Genomic DNA, 23,780 nt, shown 5'->3' on the forward strand with positions numbered 1-23,780 from the left:
TTCCGCCTTAATATAACCTCCTCCGGAGGTCTTGAGAACTGAACCCCTGGTGTCGTATTGTGTCATTATAACCCAGCCGGGTGTCTTCTCTTTCCTATTGAGCCAGCGTAGCGCGATTAGTCAACATTCGGGCACAATCGGGTAACTTGTACGGATACGGCGGCCATCCCGCTCGGCCCACCATACCATCAAAGTCGTATCAGTAACAATTGGTAGTCAGGAGATGGGATTCGAACCTGGGACTAAATTTATTTAGCCCAAATTTTGGACACCAATTGTGTTAGTACCGTAACAATTGGTGTCGGGAGTGAGATTCGAGGCCCGACCAAATTTTGAAGAAAAAAAAAAAAAAAACGAATAGAGGAAAAAAAAAAAAATTTGGTCAAAATTTGGAGCGACCGAAATTTGTTTTGTTTTACGAAACTCGAATTTTGCAAGTCGCGCTATGGCGGATCAAGACGGCTGGGGTCCGGTAGGGGAGAGTGAGGCAGGGTCGGTCCAGGACCAAATTGAGGGACGTGAGGAGAGCGAAGCAGCGAGGGTAGCAGACGCGCAAAATGGCGCCTCGCTGGTCACCGCGCCCGCGACCGTGGCAGCGCCCCTGGTGGATCCGAACCTTTTTATGTTGCAAATGAGGGCCCTTATGGAACGAATGGGAGACCAAATTGTGGGAATGAGGGCTCAGGGTGAGCGATTAGAGGGCCAAATGAAGGAAATGGGGAACCGGATGGATGCTCGGAGTGAGCGATTGAAGGGCCAAATGGGGGTAATGAGGGACGAAGCGAGGGGTACCGGTGAGGAGTTAGACAATAATTTTGAGGAGTTAGACAAGAAATTTGGGAAGTTAGACAATAATTTTGAGGGGTTAGACAACGGGATAAAAGAAGTGAAAAATGGGTTAATGGGGGTAGAAAATAGAATGGCTGCCCAGGAGAATCAGATAGAGGGAGTGAAAACTGGGTTAGAGGGGTTAGAAAACAGTATGGAAGGCAAATTGAGGGACATGAGGGACCAAGCGGAAAGGGAAGTTAAACAAATGGAGCAGCAGATAGAGGGGGTCAGAATGGGGGTAGAAACCAAACTGGATGCTCACAGGGAGGAAATGGAGCAGATGAGGGTGGCATCTGGGCAGGAGATGCAAGTGATGGGAGAGGAGATCAGAAGAGGAGTGAGTGAGGAGGTCGGAGGAGTGCGCGAGGAGGTGAGGCACTGTAAGGAGCGCATGGAGAAAGAGGTGAGAAAGGGGACTGTAAAATTGCAAGGTGGTATAGAGGAGTTGACGCTGGGAGTAGAACAACTGACAGTGGGACAAAAGGAGTTGGGGGACCAGGTAAAGAAGAACACAGCGGTAATAGAGGGTTTAAAATCGACACAGAAGGAGATGAAAAAGGACGTAGGGGTAATTAAAAAAGAGTGCCAGACGGTACATGAGGACCTGACGAGGAAAATGGACAAGGTGGTAGAGGTAATGGAGGTTAAAGAGCGGGAGGTGCGGGAGCACATAGAAAAAAATAAAGTGGAGTTAGAGGAAGAACTTAAAGGGGCGCACGAAGAGATGAAGGAGATGAAGCAAAAATTAGAAGAAGTGGAAGAAGGGGTGAGCGAAATTAAGAAGCGACGGAGAGAGGATAAGAAAGAGATAAAGGAGGAAGTAAAAGAATTGGTCCGAAGTCTGTGTTTGGATCGTGATGATGTGCTCATTAACCGGATGAGGGATTCGCAGGTGATGGAGGAGAAGCGAAGAGGAAGAGGACCCGGTGTAAGTGGTGACCAATATGGTCGTGCGTATGATGCGCCAGGTGATTTAAGAGGCTTGGGGGTCGAGATAGACCCGGGTGTTCGTGAGAGGCCGTTGGTGAAGTGTGCGACAGGTCTGGTGTGCGAAAGAGGAGGTGTGCGAGAAAGTCCGACTCTGGGGTGTGTGAGGAAAAAGTGCGTGCCAAGGAGTAGTGAGGGTGCTGGCGAGAGTGAGTCGGTCGTAGCGCGTGTGCGAGGGAGCACATGGAAGCGCGGTGTGGTAAGTGTTACAGAGGGTGTGACGGGAGAGTGTGCGCAGGAGTGTGCGCGAGAAAGGTGTGTGACGGACAGGTGCATGAGGAAAGAGTGCGCTGTCAGAAGTAAGGAAGAGTGTCCACCTGTGGTGAGTGTTACAGAGGGTGTAACGGGAGAGTGTGCGCGAGAAAGGTGTGTGACGGACAGGTGCATGAGGAAAGAGTGCGCTGTCAGAAGTAAGGAAGAGTGTCCACCTGTGGTGAGTGTTACAGAGGGTGTAACGGGAGAGTGTGCGCGAGAAAGGTGTGTGACGGACAGGTGCATGGGGAAAGAGTGTGCTGTCAAGAGTAAGGGTGAGTGCGCTGTCAGGAATGGAGGTGAAAGTAGTGAGAGTGACATGGAGCGTGAGTTAGTTGTGACAGGTGAGCGAGGATGTACACCTGGGATGGAAGGATGCACACCTGGAATGGTAGAGCGTGAGTGGGAATGCACGCTGGAGTTGGTGGTGAGGCACGTGGTTGGGTGTGCGAATGAGAGCACACCTGTGATTGTCACAGAGGAGGTGACTGAGGAGGGGGCGCGAAGAGGTGTTTTGGTGAGGTGTGCGAGCAACGAATGTGTGCCAAGGTGTTCGGTGGTCAGGTGTGTGACCAAGGCTGTGAGTGGAATGAGTGTACCTGGGTGTGTAAGGAAAGGTACGAGGAGCATGGGCACAGCTGGATGTGTGAGCAAGGAACGGGCTGCGGGGTGTAAGCGTCCAGGTGAAGCATCGACGTTACACGGGTTAGAGGTTAGAGCGACTTTTAGCCGAAGCAGGCCCTCGGTGCGTGCCGGGCCTCGCTTTGAACGGCCGCGTCTGTGCTCCACTAGGCGGAGCGGGCAGCCCGATAGAAAGGGTCGTCATGGCGACCACTTTTTGGTGAGGCATTCCGGCAGGCCGAGATCGAGCCATGGGATGGCTCCGTGCCGAGGTGGTGCGTGGGATCTCGGCCCGGGTAAGCCCCCGTCCCTGTCCCGAATGCCGGACGCATCCAGCCGCTGGCACAAAACAACCAGCATCCATTGCTTGGCTTTACGAAGCCGGGCTTTGGACAGGGATTGGCGCACCGAGAGGTATTAGTGAGTCGACTGGGTGATGAGGTTAGTGTTTTGGACCCAAAATTAGAGAAAAACAAAATTTGATGATTGGCAAAGGATTGGCAGTGGTGATTGGCAGATGATGGGCAGTGATTGGCAAATTTTTGATTTGTTGAAATTTGATGTGCAAAATTGGTAGTGAGAGACCCCCGAAGTGGTGGGATGGCATCCCTGCCACCCTTCCCATGGTGGGGGGGCAAAGGAGCAATAGTTTATGGGGTGTATGGCAGTGAAAACTAGCCCGGGTGGGTTAGGATAGTGTGTGTAGGGATCTAGAGAAGATGACCTTAGGTAACGTTAAGTTTAGTTAGTGACTGATACCTGTAGTGGGGATGCAGGTAGATTAGTGTGGATGATAATGACGAGGGAGCGCAATAGTTAAAGGGACGACTGGGAAGCGCAAGTTTCAGAAGGGAGTAGTTAGCTGAGATGATGCTGTGTGTGTGAGGATTGAACAAGTGTGATTGCACAGGTGTGCAACTGGACAGGTGTGTGGAGCAGGGTATGAGTAGTGAGTGTGTGGATCAGCGCGAATGCGCTTGGGGAGAGAAGGGTGCAGGTGGCACCAGGTGTGAGAGCACAGGTGTGCAGGTACAGGTGTGTGGAGAGAGTTGGAGTGAGTGGTACGGAGTGGTGTGCATGGTGCGAAGGTGTGGATGGGGGAAGAGTGGACCCCTTTCACGAGCACCCGGGGCGGGTAGTGTAAGTGTTAGGTAGAGGGTACAGGTAAATTGTGGTTGGATATTGGCATTTGTGGTGCGGTTGCAGAATGGTGTTGTGGATGGGTGCATTAGTGTTGTGGAAATGGCTGGGCGTGTAGCCTGTTAGTGTGTGTAGTTGGTTGGGCACTCCACCACTGTGAGGATGTCGGCCAGGTGAGGCCGCAGGTGGGCTCTGGGAGCCGGTAGAGTTGTGGATGGGGCCCGAGGATCCGGAGGATGGACCCGGGTAGCCCAGTGCCAGAGAGGGCACCGAGTGGGGAGAGTGCCAGAGGGCCTTCCCCTGGTAGTTAGGTTAGGGTAAGGAGCAGGTAAGCTCGGAGGCAACTGCAGTGGTGGAGGTGTGCAGGTGGGTAGACCCACTGGGAGAGGTACACGTCGCGGCCCAGAAATTGTACGAGGGCACCGGGAGATGAATCGGGGGAGTGAGACCCCAAATTGAAGAGCACCACAGTTTGGCCAATGGGAATTGGTTTTTAGAACCCATAGTGTAAGAGGGCCAATGGTTTGGCCGGAGAAAGACCCCGGGTAGTGTAAAGTTGTTAAAGTCATTTAGGAGATAGTTAGGATTGATGAACCTGTCGCACCATACGCAGCCACTTACCTGTGGTGATGATGATGACTCCACACCTGTGTTTTCTTTGTTTGTGTTGCAGAAATGAGAATTGTTGTTGGATTTGTGAGACGCATCACGACGTGGATGAGACATTGGGGTGATTCCATCTCTCCCTCCCTAGGAGGGACTGATGATGAATTGGTGATGGCAAATTTTGATGTTGAGTTGGAGATGGCAAATTTTGATGAGAGTTGAAAATGGCAAATTTGATTGGTTAGGAGGGAGAGAAGACGAATTTGGTATATGGGAGGAACGGGGAAGACAGTAGGGATGTTTGTTGATTTGTAAAGTAGATGTTTATGGGTAGTGTTGTGTTGTGTGGATACAGTAAGGGGTAAGGGAGGGGCCATGTAGGTTACCTGGTGGGGGGGGGGGGCGTACGATAGGAACGTACCTGTCTCACCTGGTTCCCATGTGCCCCCAGTGTGCATCACCTTACATTGCGTGCACTTTTGCGCCCTTACCACCTTACTCACTTGTTTCTTCTTTTGTCTCCCACCTCCGAGGATCTGGCTTTGGGGTAGAGAGAGAGGAGAGAGAGGTGCTGGCTACGCAGTTGTGGGCCTGCACTTTCGCTGTTGGCTGCCTGGATCGATACACCATATGGACCGCAATGTTTGTGGCCACCCACAATGGACCGCAGCTCTTTTGCGGCCAAGCACCACCCGTGGAAGGACCTATGGGTCAACGTGGCACCTATGCCATAAAGGTGAACCACTGTTAATTAACACCAAGTGCACCACAAGAAGAGCAAGAGACACCTGCAGGGTTAGGGGTTGTCGAATTTATTTTTAATCATTGAACAATGGTGACTGCACCGATTGGTGGTGGGGTGGTGCTTTTGATGCTGGGGAAGGGTGCTCTGCACGTTATTAAAGGCCGTCGGCCACAGAGCACTCGTGGGTTGGTGTATCGATGCTGGCAAGCGCGCTCTCTCTATGCATAACATCTGCATGTGTTCCTCCAAAAACAGGTCCTGGATCGTAGTGTAAATAGCAGCGTAGTCTTGTAAATAATGCTCCCTACCGGCTGTATGTTTAGTTTGCGAATTCTTTCCGGATTCGGTTATCCTGTGGGTGTGTTTCTGTGAGGAGAAGGGTGCAACGTCGCAGGGGGACATATTTACTCATTTGTGAATATCTGTAAAACTGTCGCACTCAGGGTAGAGTTAATAGTAGAGGGAACTACATTGCGTGCCACACTAAAGTAGGTAAAAATTTATCGAGTCGGGACGCCCCGAGGGTAGAGAAGGGTGCAATGTTGCGAATATGGAATTTGGCCTCCATATCCGCTTGTAAATATTCCCCTATTTTCTCCAATACTCCCCAACTTTCCCCGATCCCCCATTCCCTAGTCCCATTGCATGTAAATAACAATCAGTAGAGCCGACCTTCCCCTTATTCCCCCATTAAATGTCGTGCCCAGGTCCACCGCACCACACGTAGACAACTTTCGGACATCTTCCTAGTTATTCTTATTCTATGTCAGTTAAGGCCTCGTCTCCATTAATTATGACTCTTCGTTGCACCAGAATGTGATTATATGGCACCAGTAGTGAGTTTAGGACCTTTCCCATACCTCCTCCCATCTTCTTCCCCAAACAACAACAATAACAACAACTACAACAACAATTACAACAACAACAGAGGAGATGGCGGCGGAGCGGGGGAGGATGCGTCCTCACACCGGCTCGATTAGCTCCAGACCATGCGCTCCACGGGGTTACCCCGAAGGGGCTGGCTGTCAGCTCCTCGTCAGGGGCGGAGCCAGTAACCCCCCCCGCACGCACCCAATGAGAAGCAACGTGCCGATTCCACGAGGCGGAGCTAACGAGCCGAGGGCGTGTGACTCCCCGCCGGATATACGCGGCCCCGCGCCGGATGTGACGAGAGATGCGCCTCAGCTTGGAGACTGGAGAGAGAAGCCACCGCCACCCCCAGCGCGACGATACCTCCCCGCATCTCTGGACCGGACCGAGTCGATTCTGCCTTGAGCCAAGAGTGCACCTTGAGCCATCGCGACCTGCCTTTCCTTTTCATCAACCCCCGTGTGAGTCAGCATTTTGTCCCGTGTGTCTGTCGTCTGTCCGGGGTTAATATAAGGTTGTGTCTAAGTGCCCACCTTCCTATGTTTCCCTCTTGTCCCTGTAATCTAACCTTCCGCCTTAATATAACCTCCTCCGGAGGTCTTGAGAACTGAACCCCTGGTGTCGTATTGTGTCATTATAACCCAGCCGGGTGTCTTCTCTTTCCTATTGAGCCAGCGTAGCGCGATTAGTCAACATTCGGGCACAATCGGGTAACTTGTGCAGACGTGGTCATACCATAAAACCGCTCGGTAAATAACATCCAAGCCACGTCTGTAACAATATATACACATCATGCCGGATGCCGGTTTGCCCGAGAAACGCGAGAGCGGGCGTCCTGGGCGAGCCCTGGAAAGGCGAGTCTGGACATGCCCGGGCGTCCTGGGCGAGCCCTGGAAAGGCGAGAGCAGGCATGCCCGGGCGTCTGAGGCGAGCCCTGGAAAGGCGAGGCTGGGCGTGCCCGGGCGAGTCCTGGAAAGGCGAGTCTGGACATGCCCGGGCGTCCTGGGTGAGCCCTGGAAAGGCGAGAGCGGGCATGCCCGGGTGTCCTGGGCGAGCCCTGGAACGGCGAGTCTGGGCATGCCCGGGAAAGACTAGACCGGGCGTGCCCGGGCGGCTCGGGCGAGCCTGGGAATGGCGAGTCCGGGCATGCCCGGGAGAGGCGCGTCTGGGCCTGTCCGGGCGGCCTGGACGAGCCCGGCATGGTGATCGCTCCCTGGCCGCGTTCTCGGTAGGTGCAAGGCGATTGTGTATACCCAGCGGTAACCGCTACACACGCCCTCCAGAATCGACTTGCACCGGCAGGGTCAATTTAAGGGGGGTCCTGATGACCCGGCCGAAGCGACCCCTGGAGGGTCGTGGGGGGGGGGGGGGGGGTCCGGTGTGGTGGTGGGTGGTCGAGCGGGGGGAACTGTGGACGGGGGGCGGCCTCGCCGTGGAGGAAGGGCCAACCGTGGTGGTTGGTCGACGTCCACGTGCGCCGGTTTGAGGCGGTCCACCGAAATCCAGTCCGACCTGCCGCCGATGTCGATGACGAACGACTTGTCGTCCCGTCGCAGGACCCTGAAGCGCCCGTCGTACGGCGGCCGGAGTGGCCCCCGGTGTGCGTCATGACGCACAAAAACGTACTCCGCTGTGCGAAGCGCTGGGGGGACGTAGGACTGGGGGCAACCGTGGCGGGACGTTGGCACGGGGGCAAACCGTCGGGCGGCCTCCTGGAGGTCCGAGCGCTGGCGAGCTGCGGACCAGGGACTGGTAGCGTCGGGCACGAACTCGCCCGGGACGCGGAGCGGCTGGCCGTAGACGAGCTCGGCGGTGGACGCCTGGAGGTCCTCCTTGGGGGCCGTGCGGAGGCCCAAAAGGACCCACGGCAGCCGGTCGGCCCAACCGTCGTCCTGAAGGCCGGCCATGAGCGCGGCCTTCATGGAGCGGTGAAAACGCTCGCACAACCCTTTGGCTTGGGGGTGGTAGGCCGTGGTACGGTGGAGCTGGACTCCCAGGTTGCGGGCGACCGTGCCCCACAGCTCGGAGGTGAACTGCGGACCGCGGTCCGAAGAGATGTGCGCCGGTGCGCCGAAACGGGTGACCCAGGTGGCGATGAAAGCCTGTGCCACGTCAGTGGTGGTGGTGGAAATGAGGGGAACGGCCTCCGGCCACCTGGTGGTCCTGTCCACCATGGTGAGCAGGTGTGTGAAACCCCGCGATGGGGGAAGGGGCCCACCAGGTCCACGTTGACGTGGTCGAAACGCCGTTCGGGCACGGTGAAAGGTGCCGCGGGGCCTGGGTGTGGCGGTGGACCTTGGCCCGCTGGCAGGCCGTGCAGGCGTTGGCCCAATCGCGGACGTCCCGTCGAAGGCCGTGCCAGACGAAACGCGCCGACACCAGCTTCTGGGAAGCTTTCCGGCCCGGGTGAGAAAGGCCGTGGAAGGAGGCGAAGATGCGGCGCTGCCAGGTAACGGGCACGATGGGGCAAGGCTGGCCTTGGGAGACGTCGCAGAGCAGGACAGTGTCCGCGAAGGGGACGTCGGCCAGGCGGAGGCCCGTGTCCGCCGCCCGGATGGCCTGCACCGTGGTGTCGGTGGTCTGGTCGGCCGCCATGAGCGCGAAGTCCACGCCGAGGTGGACCGCGTTCGCGCTGGCCCGAGAAAGACATTCGGCCACGGCGTTGTCTTTGCCGGCGACGTGCCGGATGTCTGTGGTAAATTCCGACACGGCGGAGAGGTGGCGCTGCTGGCGGGCCGACCACGGCTCCGTGACTTTGGCCATTGCGTAAACCAACGGCTTGTGGTCAACGAAAGCCGTGAACGGGCGGCCCTCCAGGAGGTGCCGGAAATGGCGAATGGCCAGGAATAGACCGAGGAGCTCGCGGTCAAACGTGCTGTATTTTAACTCGTTCGGCCGGAGTTGCCGTCTGAAAAAAGCGAGTGGCTGCCACACCCCGTTCACCCATTGTTCGTGTACGGCGCCCACCGCGTAGTCGGAGGCGTCCATAGTGAGGGCGATGGGAGCGTCGAGCACCGGGTGAGCCAGCAGCGTTGCGTCGGCGAGGGCCCGCTTCGCGCTCGTGAATGCCGCGTCCATGGCCGCGGACCAGACGATGTCATGCTTGGCCGGCTTGCCCCGGAGGGTTTCGTAAAGGGGCCGCATGAGCTGAGCAGCGTGGGGCACGAATCGGTGATAAAAATTCACCATGCCGAGGAACTCCTGCAGGGCCTTGATGGAGCGGGGACGCGGGAACTTGGTGATGGCCTCGACCTTGGTCGGCAGCGGCACGGCCCCGTTCTGGGTGATGCGGTGGCCCAAAATGTCAACGGCCGTCGTGCCGAAGTGGCATTTGGCCGGGTTGACGATTAAGCCGTGCTTGCTGAGGCGTCCGAACAGTGTTTGGAGGTGGAGGAGGTGCTCGGCCCGGGACGTGCTGGCGACGAGGATGTCGTCCAGGTAGACGAAGAGGAATGGCAGGTCGCGCAGCACGCCGTCCATCAAGCGTTGGACCGCCTGGGCCGCGTTCTTGAGGCCAAACAGCATCCTCAAAAATTCGAACAGGCCAAACAGCGTGATGACGGCCGTTTGTGGGACGTCGGCAGGCCTGACAGGTACCTGGTGGTATCCCCGTATCAGGTCAATTTTTTGAAAAATGACCCGTCCCGCCAAACGGGCGGAAAAGTCTTGGATGTGCGGGATCGGATACCTGTCGGGGGTGGTAGCGTCGTTGAGGCGGCGGTAGTCGCCACATTGGCGCCATCCGCCCCCCGGCTTTGGCACGGTGTGCAGTGGTGAGGCCCACGCACTATCGGAGCGCCGCACAATGCCGAGGCGCTCCAACGCGTCGAACTCGGCTTTGGCCACGGCGAGCTTGGCCGGGTCGAGGCAGCGGGCTCTGGCGTAGACCGGCGGGCCCGTAGTTGGTATGTGGTGCTCGATACCATGTCTCACTGCGACGGCCGAAAACGTCGGCCGCGTGAGGGCCGGGAATTCTGTGAGCAGGCGAGCGAACTCGTTCGCCGCCGGGAGGGCGCATGCTAGTTCGGTCGGCGCGGAGCTGCTCATCGTACATGCCAGGGAGCTGAAGGTCTCGGCGTTGACAAGGCGACGCCGTTTGACGTCGACCAGCAGCCCATGTGCGCAGAGGAAGTCGGTGCCCAGCAACGCCATGGGCACGCTCGCCATCACAAAGGTCCAGTTAAAGCGCTGGTTGCCGAAGCAGAGGGTGACGTTGCGCGGGCCGAAGGTGCGTATGGCCGATCCGTTGGCAGCGACCAAGGAGGGGCCGCAAACGGCGGTCTGCTTGTCCTGCTCGGAGGCGGGTATGACGCTCAGTTGGGTGCCGGTGTCGCAAAGGAAACGCCGCCCGGAAGCTTTGTCCTTAATAAAAAGCAAGTTGCTTGAGTGGCCGGCGCTCATGGCTGGTAATGAACGCCGGCCCGGTCGTTTCCCGACTTGCCGAAAGTGCACGGGGGTTGGCACGTCCGAGCCTTCCGTCCGAACCTGGCGTGGTAATAACACCACGCCTGGTCAGGCGGAGGCCCCGGCCGTCGTGTTGGAAGCGGTCGGCGCGGCGTGGCGGCCGCCAGTTGCACCGGCAGTTCGGCCTCCAACCGCACAGGGCGCTCGGGTGCCATGGGCGTCGCCTCGGACGGTGGTGGGCTCCAGGTAGCGGCCCCGATGTGTTGGCCTGCCGAGGAGATCTTGTCGGCTTTCCTGGCGAGGGCGCGGGGATCCGCGATCTGCGTGCCTGCCAGGGCGAGGCGTACTTGGTTAGGCAGCTGGCGGAGGAACAGCTCTCGGAACAGAAAATCCGGAGAGTGCTCACCGAGCAGCGAGAGCATGTAGTCCATTCGCTCGGACGGGCGCGTGTCGCCGAGCTCGGGCAGGTCGAGCAGGCGTCGTGCGCGTTCCGCCGGTGAGGGGGCGAAAGCGTCGAGGAGGAGCGTCTTGACCGCGCCATACTTGTCAGCGGCTGGCGGGCGCTGGAGGAGGCTCAGGGCGCGGGCCGCGGTGGCGGAGCCGAGCGCTGCTACCACATGGTGGAAGCGGGTGTCGTCGGCGGTGATGCCTCGCAGGGCAAACTGGGAGTCCGCCTGGGCGAACCAAACCGCCGCGTGAGCCTCCCAGAAGGTAGGCAGTTTAAGGGCAACTGCCGTGTCCATGTCGTGGGTCACCAATGAAGGAGCTGTGCTCCAACGCGAGTCGAAAGGATTGACGCGACCAAAGACGGAAATTCGTCCGAGTTGCTTTATTGCACGTATCAAACTCGGGTACTCTGAAAAGCTCGTTTATCGGGCAGCAATATATATACACATCATGCCAGAGCGTGTGCCCGGGAAAGGCGAGAGCAGGCGTGCCCGGGCGTCCTGGGCGAGCCCTGGAAAGGCGAGTCTGGACATGCCCAGGCGTCCTGGGCGAGCCCTGGAAAGGCGAGAGCGGGCATGCCCGGCGTCCTAGGCGAGCCCTGGAAAGGCGAGGCTGGGTGTGCCCGGGCGTCCTGGGCGAGTCCTGGAAAGGCGAGTCTGGACATGCCCGGGCATCCTGGGCGAGCCCTGGAAAGGCGAGAGCGGGCATGCCCGGGTGTCCTGGGCGAGCCCTGGAACGACGAGACTGGGCATACCCAGGAAAGACGAGACCGGGCGTGCCCGGGCGGCTCGGGCGAGCCTGGGAACGGCGAGTCCGGGCATGCCCGGGAGAGGCGCGTCTGGGCCTGTCCGGGCGGCCTGGACGAGCCCGGCATGGTGATCGCTCCCTGGCCCGTCCTCGGTAGGTGCAAGGCGATTGTGTATACCCAGCGGTAACCGCTACAAAATAATATATGTCCATGCCACTCTGCTACACAATACCTTTCCAATGAGTTAGGGATCATCTATCTACATAAAGTAGTTCTTGCGTGATTGGCTGAGAGACATTTCTTAAATGCTCATGACAAATGCTTATCAAATAAATAAACCTAAATTGATATCTAGCATCAGGTCGGTGGTGCTTGCCTATAATCATACAGTAGTTCTTGTGTGATTGGCTGAGAGACATTTCGTCTTTTATAAATGGAAGAAAACAGGTACACAGGAGGCAATTCGGCCATGATGCTTGCGACATTTCACATCCCTGCACCTCCAGGCAATGCAAGGAATCTTGCTATAATGGAGCAAACGGGGATGTCACCGAAAGTCCAAAATTGACGTCACGGAAATAGCGCCACCTTTGGTGGTAGCCGGTATTGCAAATAATTTTCCTTTATCTCATGAAAGGTTGTGATCAATAAAATTTCTTTTAAAAATGACAAAAATTATAAAGTGAATTCCCAAGCCTGTGCCACAGCACATTGCCCCACCGAAGGTGGGCCGAGAAGAGTACTCCCATCCGGAGGGCAAGAATGCCCACGAGTGTTAATCTACTATACAAGAGAGCCATTGGTGTGTCGCCATTTATCTCAGAGATGGCTTAACGGATCTTCGTCAAACTTTCAGAGGTTCATAAGTGAGTGCCGTGGAGTGTTTTAGGCCAAAAAAAGAAAAGAAAAGTTTGTTTCCTTTAATTTTTTTTAAATCGCTCTGTCGTGCCGAAGCCTTTTTGATTAATGACCGTTATATACTAGTATACATTCGCATAAATAAATACAAAACAATCGCCAGACATTTGAACACAAATAAACAATTCCGGGAAGCGGTCGAAGTTGGTGGTAAGGCTTCTTCTTCTTCTTTCTGACGTCATCACACTTAACTCGGAAACGTGATCAACAGCACATTCAGCAGCATATATTCAACGAAAAGGTAAAATGATGATTTGACATTTGTGATGCATTCTGATTTGGATGTAATTGCTTTCCCATTATATTTGATCTCATTTCAAATATGTTAATGTTTCTTTTTCGCTTTAGCAACGCCGGGTACTCCAGCTTTAAACACTTGTATACTTTACTCGGGATACAAATACAACTTTGTCTGGGGGGTAACATAGGCTATGTGGCTCGGCCTCATGCGGTGGTGTGGGGGACCGGGAGAGGGGCTTAAATTCTCTATGTAAATGTGTACCGTGTAGCGCCACTTCCCCCCACCCCTCCAACCCCCCTTGGCAACGCTGCGTGCTCCTGCTAGTCTAGTATATAAAGCTGTTTCTAAACGCTGACCGATTGACTGACTGGTATTGATGTTCAGTACCTTCCAGGTGTTGTTGAAGCTGAAATTTGGCATGCCAACGGATATCGAAGCCAGTGCACTGGGAAAAATCACAGAACTGTCGGAAAGTGTCTGTAAATGAAAATTTACATGAAAAACTGTAAATGTGTACGTTTAAAAAAAAAAAAAAACCTCGATCAATATCTAGCATTTGAAAATTGTAATTTATATAACTGTAAACTGTGAAATAAAAATCTCAATAAAAATATATGAAAAAAACCCCCGCAAACACATCCGTAAAATAAATAAATAAATAAACCTAAATTGATATCTAGCATCAGGTCGGTGGTGCTTGCCTGTTTTATATTTACTAGGGCGTGCCCGTACTATATATATATCTAAAATTATATCCCCCCCCCCTCTATTTACATGAAATGGTTTGGTCCATTCGCAAAGCCAAAGCGAACGGCTTGCGAGTACGGTAGAACCCCCCCCCCCTCTATTTACATGAAATGGTTTGGTCCATTCGCAAAGCCAAAGCGAACGGCGAACGGCTAAATCGCCATAGCTCGGTAACTACTTCTCCGATTAATATGAAACCTTGAAAAGGCACATCCTCAGGTCCCCAGCAATATACCTGGCAAGTTTCAAGTATATCGGACCCGTGGTTGTCGAGAAACAGCGGTCACAGACAAACAAACAGACACACAGACACACACACACACAGAGATTACTGGAATTATAGATAGATATTGCTTTATATTTTATTATTATTATTATTATTATTTTTTAATATATTTTTTATATTTAATTTTTAATTTATATTTAATTTATATTTTATTTTATTTATATTTTTTATTTATATTTAAATTTTTTTTTTTTATATATATATATGGTGCTATAAAGCTTATATTTCTTATATACCTATGTATGAAGCATGGTTCATTATTGCTTACACAATGTGTAAGCATTCCCCACTAGTAATACAATACAACTATCTGCAAGTAGAGGATTCAGCCAGGATACTGACGCTCAATCTCCCTAAATTCTTTATTATTTTACAATGCTAGATATTTAACTTAAAAGCATACAAGACACCTGGAATTAAGTACACATCCAAATGAAGGCATGCTTCGAGATTAAACACCCCCACTGCCATTCTACCAAAGCATGGAGTCATGCACGTTACAGCTATCCTGCCATCCCTCATCCATGACCTAAACGTATTCTGGATACCGAATGTTATTGCATTATTAGGCATGGATCCAGGGGTAGAAAGTAGTATGGGTGATGGGTTTTCTCCCCTTCGTCAGAGGTGGTATTTGGTAGTAAAGGGTGGGGCCATTACTCTGTTCTCATGTGTTTTACTTGCAGGGTTAAAGAGAAACGAGGACGATGAAGAGGTGTATGGTGTTGTATCCTCCACTGATCACCAAGGCCGAACGTGTACAGTGAGTTGGCTCAGGTCCCATGACAACCTTCCACCTCAGGTATAAGCGAACTGCTGAACACACCTTTTTGTGCTCTGCTCATGTCTTGTATTAGTGTAGCACAATATTAAGGCTTTTATGTCTTTCGTGTCCAACCATGTTTTATGTCTTGCATGTATTTAGTTTTGCACTACTCATCCTTATATGTGAGGGAATCGAGATTTCATATCCTCCTTTTGTTGAACTTTACCTAGTTTTGAAAAATATTGTTGGACTATTACTGTTATAGCTTTATTAATTAGAAGTTGTCCCTTTGTGCACACTCCAGATTTTGTGTCATGAGCAAGATGTGAGCGTCTACGACCTTGCAGATCACCCAGACTTTTTTCTTCGACAATTGGACATTGTCCTGCGCATCAAGAGGTTGGACGTCGTCATCCCCAATACTGAAGAGGCAAAATGGCAACTTTCATTTTCTACTTAGTTTCCTGTCCTCGTTTTTTGTTGATACTTGGGGCATTCAATACTTTCTTGGAAAATATCCAATACGTAATCTAATTTTGTTTTATCAATATTGTTGCAGTTGCCGGATTTGGACCAGTGTCCCGATTCTAATCCTGACGAACCAATATTATGGTCGACCGGAGTTGGACTCGAGGTCAAACCCTTCACCCGCACGATCACCAATTTAGCGATTTAGACCATACTCCATCCGCCGGGAAAGCTGAATTGATCTTTACTTCGGCTTTCGGCATACAGACAGCTCTAACGAGAATCTGTCTGGATCCCCCTTTGAACAGGATGGAAGCCCGAGCGGTGGCTTGGGTGATACGGCAGTAGTTTTTTAAAGCCTCCTTTGAGGTAATAACACCAATTTTCCACGATCATGTTTTTTAACCACGCTGGGATTATAGCCAAATGATGAACTGCGAATCAGCTGACACAAGTGAATTGAAATATTCGGATTTAATTAATGGGGAAGGGAGATTGGAGGAGAGAAAAACATGTATCAACAGCAATAACAGGATCAATGTACAATGCAGCAATAACAGGTCAATGTACAGTACTATACTACAATAATCAGATGCAGTTATGATTCACCTGCGCCCACAATAATTAATTTGGCTTAACTGTTTTGCCTTAACCATCCACTCGACAAACATGACACACTGGGCAAATGCACACCAGACACCATCACCATTGTTTGAAGCAGTCGGGAGTTCCATGTGTGTGATTATAGTTATTCAACCTGGACAAACACTGTGATGATACGGTCAACAATAACTGAAAATTGTTGTGGACAGATTCAAATGAAACTTGGTGGATGAGTTGGTTAGGTGACAAGAACAAGCTGATTTGATTTTGGTTCAGGTCCTAATCCAGATCCGGCCTATCTGGAGGGGGGAATGGGGAGTTTATATAAACATATTTTCAATATGCAACAACCGGTCCACAGAACCTGTCAGTTTGTTATAATGAGATTCCACTGTCAAATGCAATTCAGAAACATAGGGGCAATACCCCTGGCGCTCATCTGGTAGAATAAACAGAACACTGCACTGACTAAAGGTATTTTAAACCAATTTCTATGGTTGCCAGAAGACAGAGCAGCATGTAGAATCATACCAACATAATCATAAGACTTTATTAATCATAACATAATCATAAGACATAAGACCCTCTGGACTGTGGCTCGTATCGAGCGATAAAGTTATTGGAGCATGGAATGAAGATATTGGAAAGGGTATTGGAGAGGAGGATAAGGAAGAAAGTGAAGATTGACGAAATGCAGTTTGGATTTATGCCAGGAAGAGGAACGACAAACGCACTTTTTATTGTGAGGCAGTTGCAGGAGAAGTACATGGAGAAGAGGAAGAAGTTGTTTCTTGGGTTTGTTTATCTGGAGAAAGCATTCGATAGGGTTCCACGTGAAGTAGTGACATGGGCATTGAGGAAGTTAGGAGTGGAGGAATGGTTGATCAGAGTAGTGATGACAATGTACAAAAGAGCATGCACAGCTGTAAGAACGAAGGACGGGAACAGTGGTGAGTTTGAGGTGAAGGTGGGAGTGCATCAGGGGTCGGTACTAAGTCCACTACTATTTGTAGCTGTGATGCAGGTGCTGGCTCGGAACGTAAAGGAGGGTTTACCGTGGGAGTTGTATGCAGATGATCTGGTATTGATTGCAGAAAGTATGGATGGACTGAAGGAGAAGATGAACAAGTGGAAGGAATGTATGGAGACAAAAGGTCTGAAGGTGAATATCGGAAAAGCGAAGGTGATGGCAAGTGGTAAAGCATGTGGTGAGGTGGAAAGAACTGGGAAGTGGCCGTATGCTGTGTGCAGGAAGGGTGTCGGAGTGAATTCCATTCAATGTACAATGTGCGCTGAGTGGGTTCATCAAAAATGTAGTGGTTTGAGAGGGTCATTAACCAGTGTCGCAGCTACATTCAAGTGCAAGGTGTGCACAGAGGGAGCTGCAGATGGAGGAAATGTTGAGTTGGATCTTGGAGACGGCGTGAAGCTGGAAGGTGTGAAAACATTTTGATACCTCAGAGACATGCTGAATGGAGAAGGTGGATCAGACTCGGCAACGGTTGCTAGAGTGAGATGTGCATGGAAGAAGTTTCGGGAACTGAGTGGCGTGCTGACGAGGAGGGGAGTGTCGTTGAAGCTGAAGGGAAAGGTGTATGCTGTATGTGTGAGAAGTGTTATGATTTATGGGAGCGAGACATGGGTAATGAACGTAGAGCAGCAACGAAGGCTGGAAAGGGTGGAAATGCGAATGGTTTGGTGGATGTGTGGAGTATCGTTGAGAGAGAGGAAGACAAATGATGAATTGCAAAAGATGATGGGAATAGAGCCTGTGATGGATACTGTGAAGAGGAACAGGTTGAGATGGTTTGGTCATGTGTTGAGGAAAGATGAAAGTGACTGGTTGAGAAGAGTGATGGAAATGACTGTAGAAGGAAGTAGAGGACGGGGAAGACCGAGAAAGACTTGGCTAAAGACGGTGGAAGAAGACATGCGGGCAAGGGGGTTAACAAGGAGAGATGCAGAAAATAGGGCAAAATGGAGAAGATTGTCATGGGGACCGCAAGGCTAACCCCCGCTCTTGCAGGGAAAATGGCCTTAAAATGCCTGTTGTTGTTGTTGTTGTATATCATAAGACTTTAAACAAACAAAAAGTACCTATTTTGGGGGACAACCCTCCCTCCTACCCCCACCCCATAGACCACCTTAGACCCCGATTTTTTTTAATTTTTTTTTATGCCAGGAACAAACTTTGGTATAACATGGGCGATTAAGATTGTGGTGAAGGGTCATCAGAATTGCATGTGTAGTTTTCAGAAACAAATACCTATTTTTGGGGGTCAAACCTAGATCCACTTTGACCCCTGGTTTGATTTAAAAAAAAAATTTGGTCTAAGGGGGTTTCCCTTAGACCCCAATTTTTTTTTTAATGCCATGAACAAACTTTAGTCACAACACAACAAATACAATTTTGCCAAATTTGATCACAATCCCATGAGTGGTTTTGGAGAAGATGTTTCAAGTGTTTACCGGCGGGCGGATGGATGGATGGACGGACGGACGGACGGACGGACGGACTGACAGACGGACAATGCGCCACCGCATAAGCTCCCCTGAACTTTGTTCCTGGTGAGCTAATAACAGACAAAATACAGGGCATTCCCATTTTGTTAATGCTTGCAAGCTTGTGCATTGGCCAATCCCACCTCTGCTGCGACTTCAACCCCGAACATAAGTATGTGCAGTGTTGCTGTTTGCATAGTAATGTGACGGCCAAAGTTGCCACCGAGTACAGCTGAAAACATCAAACAAAGCAATTTAGCACAACTTGCCAAAGGAAACTTATATGTATACATACGGCTGAGCACCAGCTTCCAAAGAAAACTTCCAACTGCAGATACGGCACTAAATGTGACAACAAATGTTCTTAAAGTGGAATCTTTTTGAATATATATCGATTCTATGTGATAAATCTTCTAAGTGGCAATGTGCAGTTTTATTATCTGCTGGCTCTTCCCCCTGAAGTATAGTTATTGTTTTCTTCAAGACCTTTGCAGATTATTTGTCAAAGGAGTGATATTGGGTTCATCTGCAGGACATTAATTGTGATGTAATATCTCCAGCTTCAAATAAATGTGAAACTGCAATCGTACTAAAATACGCAATTTGGTATCTGTCTGACGATTTTTGACCGTGATACATTTGTTGATGCTTATCCAATCTCAAGCAAACTTGACAGGAGGACTAAGGGTAACACGATGAAGGTTGAAGCAAATTCATTTCTCCTCCCCAAGTGGTGTTTCCTCCTTCAACAAACGCCATAGCAACATTTATAAATAGCTTATCGTGCCGTTTTGTGGGAGCAGCCCTACCAGAAGTAAAAATATTATAAACCACAAACACATTTACCTTATGAAACAGTCGATGCTGCTGTTTAACATGAAACTGAAAGGGAGGAAACCCGGGGTGTGTTCAGTTACTGTGCTGCTCTAGCGCTCGCCAAGCTAGCTGTTCCTTATCAACGGTTTTAAATGGAGTGCTTACTCGAATGCTTAAACCACTTGGCGAGTGCTCCACCAGAAACTTGGTAAATGAACACACCCCCGATGCTCTTTAGGCCCGACCCTAGATCTACTGTGATCTATATACCCCAGAGAGGAATGGTGCTTCTTGCCACTCCTACAGGGAATGGGTGTACTCGTTGTAGAAAAATGCAACTCTATCTTTTTATCTTTTGCTTCTCTATCTCTTAATAATGAGATTGCATGGGAGGCATGCTTTGCTAGTAAGGCACCTTACAGCAATGGTTTGTTGTGCCAGAAGGGGACAGGTCTATTCTGTCAGAAAAAGTTTGAAATGTAATATACCGTACTTACATCCACATTTAATTTTTTTATATTCAAGGTCTAAGGCTCGTAATGGAGCTCACACACACACACACACACACACACACACACACACACACACACACACGCACACACACACTGAGCTTGGGGGAAGTGCCGTTGCTGCCGACCCTTCCCAGGATACTCTGCGTACCAGTGACGTCATAACAGTGATACCTCTTTTCTCACCACACTTAGGGGGGCATTTCCCCAGGAGGAATTTCCTCTTCCCCATGGATGCTAACCGATGGGGATTGTCCGTGCTTTAGATTGTCCGTGCTTTATCCTTTTAAATGCTGAACATCAAGCAAGGAAGCTGCACGCACCATTTTAAAAGTCTTTGGTATGACTCGGTTGGGGTTTGAAGTGCTGACCTCCCAGACTCAGAGCGGATGCTCTAACCATTACACCACCGAGTCTGGTCGTATTTTTATTGTATTAATATTATTTATATGATGTACTTATGCATTATTATATGATGCACTTATGCAACTTGTTTTAAATGGGTTGCTCGGTAGAGTGCATACTTCTGCCAGGCTTCACAGTTTACATTTTGTGCCCAGTGATGGGTCGGATCTTCGTCCAAATCTTAAACAAAATTTAATTGGCTTGTTATTGTCATCTGCCCAACTCATTCACCAAGTTTTGTCATATGTCCATACTTCTTTGAGATATCATGCTATATATTGTTTTTGGCCCCATCTCTCAATGGTGAAGAATTGCTGTTTGCTGAAAGAATTGTGTGTGTGTGTGTATGTACATACAGTCACGTGAAAAAGTAAGTACACCCCATGTAAAGTTTAGACTTTATCAACATATTTCAACATACAGATATTTGATCTTCATTTCAACAATATTGATAGATAAAGGTGATATAATATAACAAATATCATGAAACATTTACATTTTGTAGTCCATTGTATAATTTAAATAAACATGAATGCAAATTTCGCATGTGGAAAAAGTAAGTACACCCCTACATTTATCACTACTTCAAATACCTAAAATTAGAATCAGGTGCACCAGCTCAGGTGTAAATGATTAGAACATCGTTAGAGAGGATCTTGGAGGAAACTGTCTTATTTAATCCTCAGACATTTAGTTTGGTTTGCTCTTTGTTGTTGAAGTGTGCGGCATCACCATGCCTAGATCAAAAGAGCTCTCTTAGGCCTTCAGAAAGAAGGTTATAGATGCCTACGAGTCTGGGAAGGGATTTAAAAAGATCTCCAAACAATTTGAAATCAATCATTCGACTGTCCGGAAGATCATCTACAAGTGGAGAAGATTCCAAACAACTGCCAACTTGTTCAGGCCAGGCCGCCCCAGCAAGTTCAGCCCGAGAGCAGACCGCAAGATGCTGAAAGAAGTCTCGAAGAACCACAGAATGTCATCACGGGACCTACAGGTAGCTCTTGCCACTGTTGATGTCAAAGTGCACGAGTCTACCATTAGAAAGAGGCTGCACAAATTTGATCTACATGGGAGGTGTGCCAGGAGGAAACCTTTGCTGTCCAGAAAGAACAACAGGGCAAGACTAAAGTTTGCCAATGAACACCTCGGCAAAGACCAGCATTTCGGGAACAAGTGCTCTGGACAGATGAGTCAAAGGGAGAGCTATTTGTCCACAGTGCCAGAAGACATGTTTGGCGAAAACCAAAGACAGCATTTGACCACAAGAACCTGATACCAACTGTAAAGCATGGTGGTGGAAATATTATGGTTTGGGGCAGCTTTGCTGCATCAGGGCCTGGGCAGCTCACCATCATAGAATCCACTATGAATTCTTCATTGTCCCAGAGGGTGCTTGACGATAATGTGAGAGCATCTGTCGGAAAATTGAAGCTCAACCGAAGGTGGACCTTGCAACACGACAATGACCCTAAACATACCAGTAAATCCACCAAGGAATGGCTGAAAAGAAAGAAATGGAGGGTTCTGGAATGACCAAGTCAAAGCCCGAATCTAAATCCCATCGAGATGTTGTGGGGGGATTTGAAACGAGCTGTGCATGCAAGAAGCCCCTCAAACATCGCACAGCTGAAAGAATTCTGCATGGAGGAGTGGGCAAAAATTTCTCCCAGTCGATGTCAGAGACTGGTAGACAGTTATAAGAAACGCCTACTTGAGGTTGTTTCTGCCAAAGGGGGCAATACCACCTATTAGAGCCAAGGGTGTACTTACTTTTTCCACATGCGAAATTTGCATTTATGTTGATTTAAATTATACAATGGACTACAAAATGTAAATGTTTCATGATATTTGTTATATTATATTGAAGGAGCTGTGGCTCCCACGTCGATCGAAAGAATGGACGCGACAAAAAGCTTGAATTCATCTGAGCTGCTTTATTAGAATCAAACACTCAGGCACTCTGGGAAAAACGTTTTACGGTCGGCAATATATATCTATTCCGCCAGGGGGTTTGCCCAGGCCTGGCGCCAGGGGGCGTGGCCCCGCGGGCCGGCTGCGGCCTGGCAAGCCGAGGGCGAGCCTGCCCGGGCGTCCCGACCGAGGCCTGGCAAGTCGAGCGCGGGCCTGCCCGGGCGTCCTGGACGAGCCCGGCCTGGTGATCGCTCCGCGTCCTTGATAGGTGCAAGGCGATTGTGTAACCCCAGCGGCAGCCGCTACACACGTCCCCCCAGAATCGACTTGCACCGGCAGGGTCAACTTGAGGGGGGTCCTGATGACCCGGCCGAAGCGACCCCTGGTGGGTCGTGGGAGGGGGTCCGGTGAGGTGGTGGGCGGTCGAGTGGGGGGCACCGTGGACGGGGGGCGGCCTCGCCGCGGCGGGAGGGCCACCCGTGGTGGGTGGTCGACGTCCACGTGCGCCGGCTTGAGGCGGTCCACTGCAATCCGGTCCGACCTGCCGCCGATGTCGATGACGAACGACTTGTCGTCCCGTCGCAGCACCCGGAAGGGCCCGTCGTACGGCGGCTGGAGTGGCCGCCGATGTGCGTCGTGACGCACAAAAACATACTCCGCGGTGCGGAGTGCTGGGGGGACGTAGGACTGGGGGTCACCGTGGTGGGATGTCGGCACGGGGGCAAACCGTCGGGCGGCCTCCTGGAGGTCCGAGCGCTGGCGAGCTGCGGACCAGGGGCTGGTAGCGTCGGGCACGAATTCGCCCGGGACGCGTAGCACCTGGCCATAGACCAGCTCGGCGGTGGATGCCTGGAGGTCCTCCTTGGGGGCCGTGCGAAGGCCCAAAAGGACCCACGGCAGCCGGTCGGCCCAACCGCCGTCTTGAAGGCCGGCCATGAGCGCGGCCTTCATGGAGCGGTGGAATCGCTCGCACAACCCGTTTGCTTGGGGGTGGTAGGCCGTAGTACGGTGGAGCTTGACCCCCAGGTTGCGGGCGACCGCGCCCCACAGCTCGGAGGTGAACTGTGGTCCGCGGTCTGACGAGATGTCCGCCGGTGCGCCGAAGCGGGCGACCCAGGTGGCGATGAAGGCCTGCGCCACGTCGGCGGTGGTGGTGGAGACGAGGGGAACGGCCTCCGGCCACCTGGTGGTCCTGTCCACCATGGTGAGCAGGTGTGTGAACCCTCGTGATGGGGGAAGGGGGCCCACCAGATCCACGTTGACGTGGTCGAAACGTCGTTCGGGCACGGTGAAAGGTGCCAGCGGGGCCTGGGTGTGTCGGTGGACCTTGGCCCGTTGGCAGGCGGTGCAGGCGCTGGTCCAATCGCGGACGTCCCGACGAAGGCCGTGCCAGACGAAACGCGCCGACACCAGCTTCTGGGAAGCTTTCCGGCCCGGGTGGGAAAGGCCGTGGAGGGAGGCGAAGATGCGGCGTTGCCAGGTGACGGGCACGATGGGGCGAGGCCGGCCTTGGGAGACGTCGCAGAGCAGGACAGTGTCCGCGCAGGGGATGTCGGCCAGGCGGAGGCCCGTGTCCGCCGCCCGGAGGGCTTGCACCGTGGTGTCGGTGGTTTGGTCCGCCGCCATGAGCGCAAAATCCACGCCCAGGTGGACCGCGTTCGCGCTGGCCCGGGAAAGACAGTCGGCCACGGCGTTGTTTTTGCCGGCGACGTGCCGGATGTCCGTGGTAAACTCCGACACGGCGGAGAGGTGGCGCTGTTGGCGGGCCGACCATGGCTCCGTGACCTTGGCCATGGCGTAAACCAACGGCTTGTGGTCGACGAACGCCGTGAAAGGTCGGCCCTCCAGGAGGTGGCGGAAATGGCGGACGGCCAGGTGTAGACCGAGGAGCTCCCGGTCAAACGTGCTGTATTTGAGCTCGTTCGGCCGGAGCTGCCGGCTGAAAAAAGCGAGT

The 23,780-nt window shown here is 51.9% G+C and overlaps 1 protein-coding gene across 1 annotated transcript in view; it reads left to right on the top strand.

Annotated features, from left to right (window-relative positions):
• Positions 1–23,780, top strand: part of UBE2O (ubiquitin conjugating enzyme E2 O) — a 120,095-nt gene that overhangs the window by 45,186 nt on the left and 51,129 nt on the right. Inside the window, exons 11-12 of the mRNA XM_068122737.2 lie at positions 14,530–14,645; positions 14,914–15,039. Coding sequence (XP_067978838.2) covers positions 14,530–14,645; positions 14,914–15,039 — 242 coding nt within the window. The remainder of the gene's footprint in view (positions 1–14,529; positions 14,646–14,913; positions 15,040–23,780) is intronic.

Source organism: Myxine glutinosa, chromosome 1 (genome assembly GCF_964187855.1).
Source record: "Myxine glutinosa chromosome 1, kmMyxGlut1.1, whole genome shotgun sequence".
NCBI classification, from domain to species: domain Eukaryota; kingdom Metazoa; phylum Chordata; class Myxini; order Myxiniformes; family Myxinidae; genus Myxine; species Myxine glutinosa.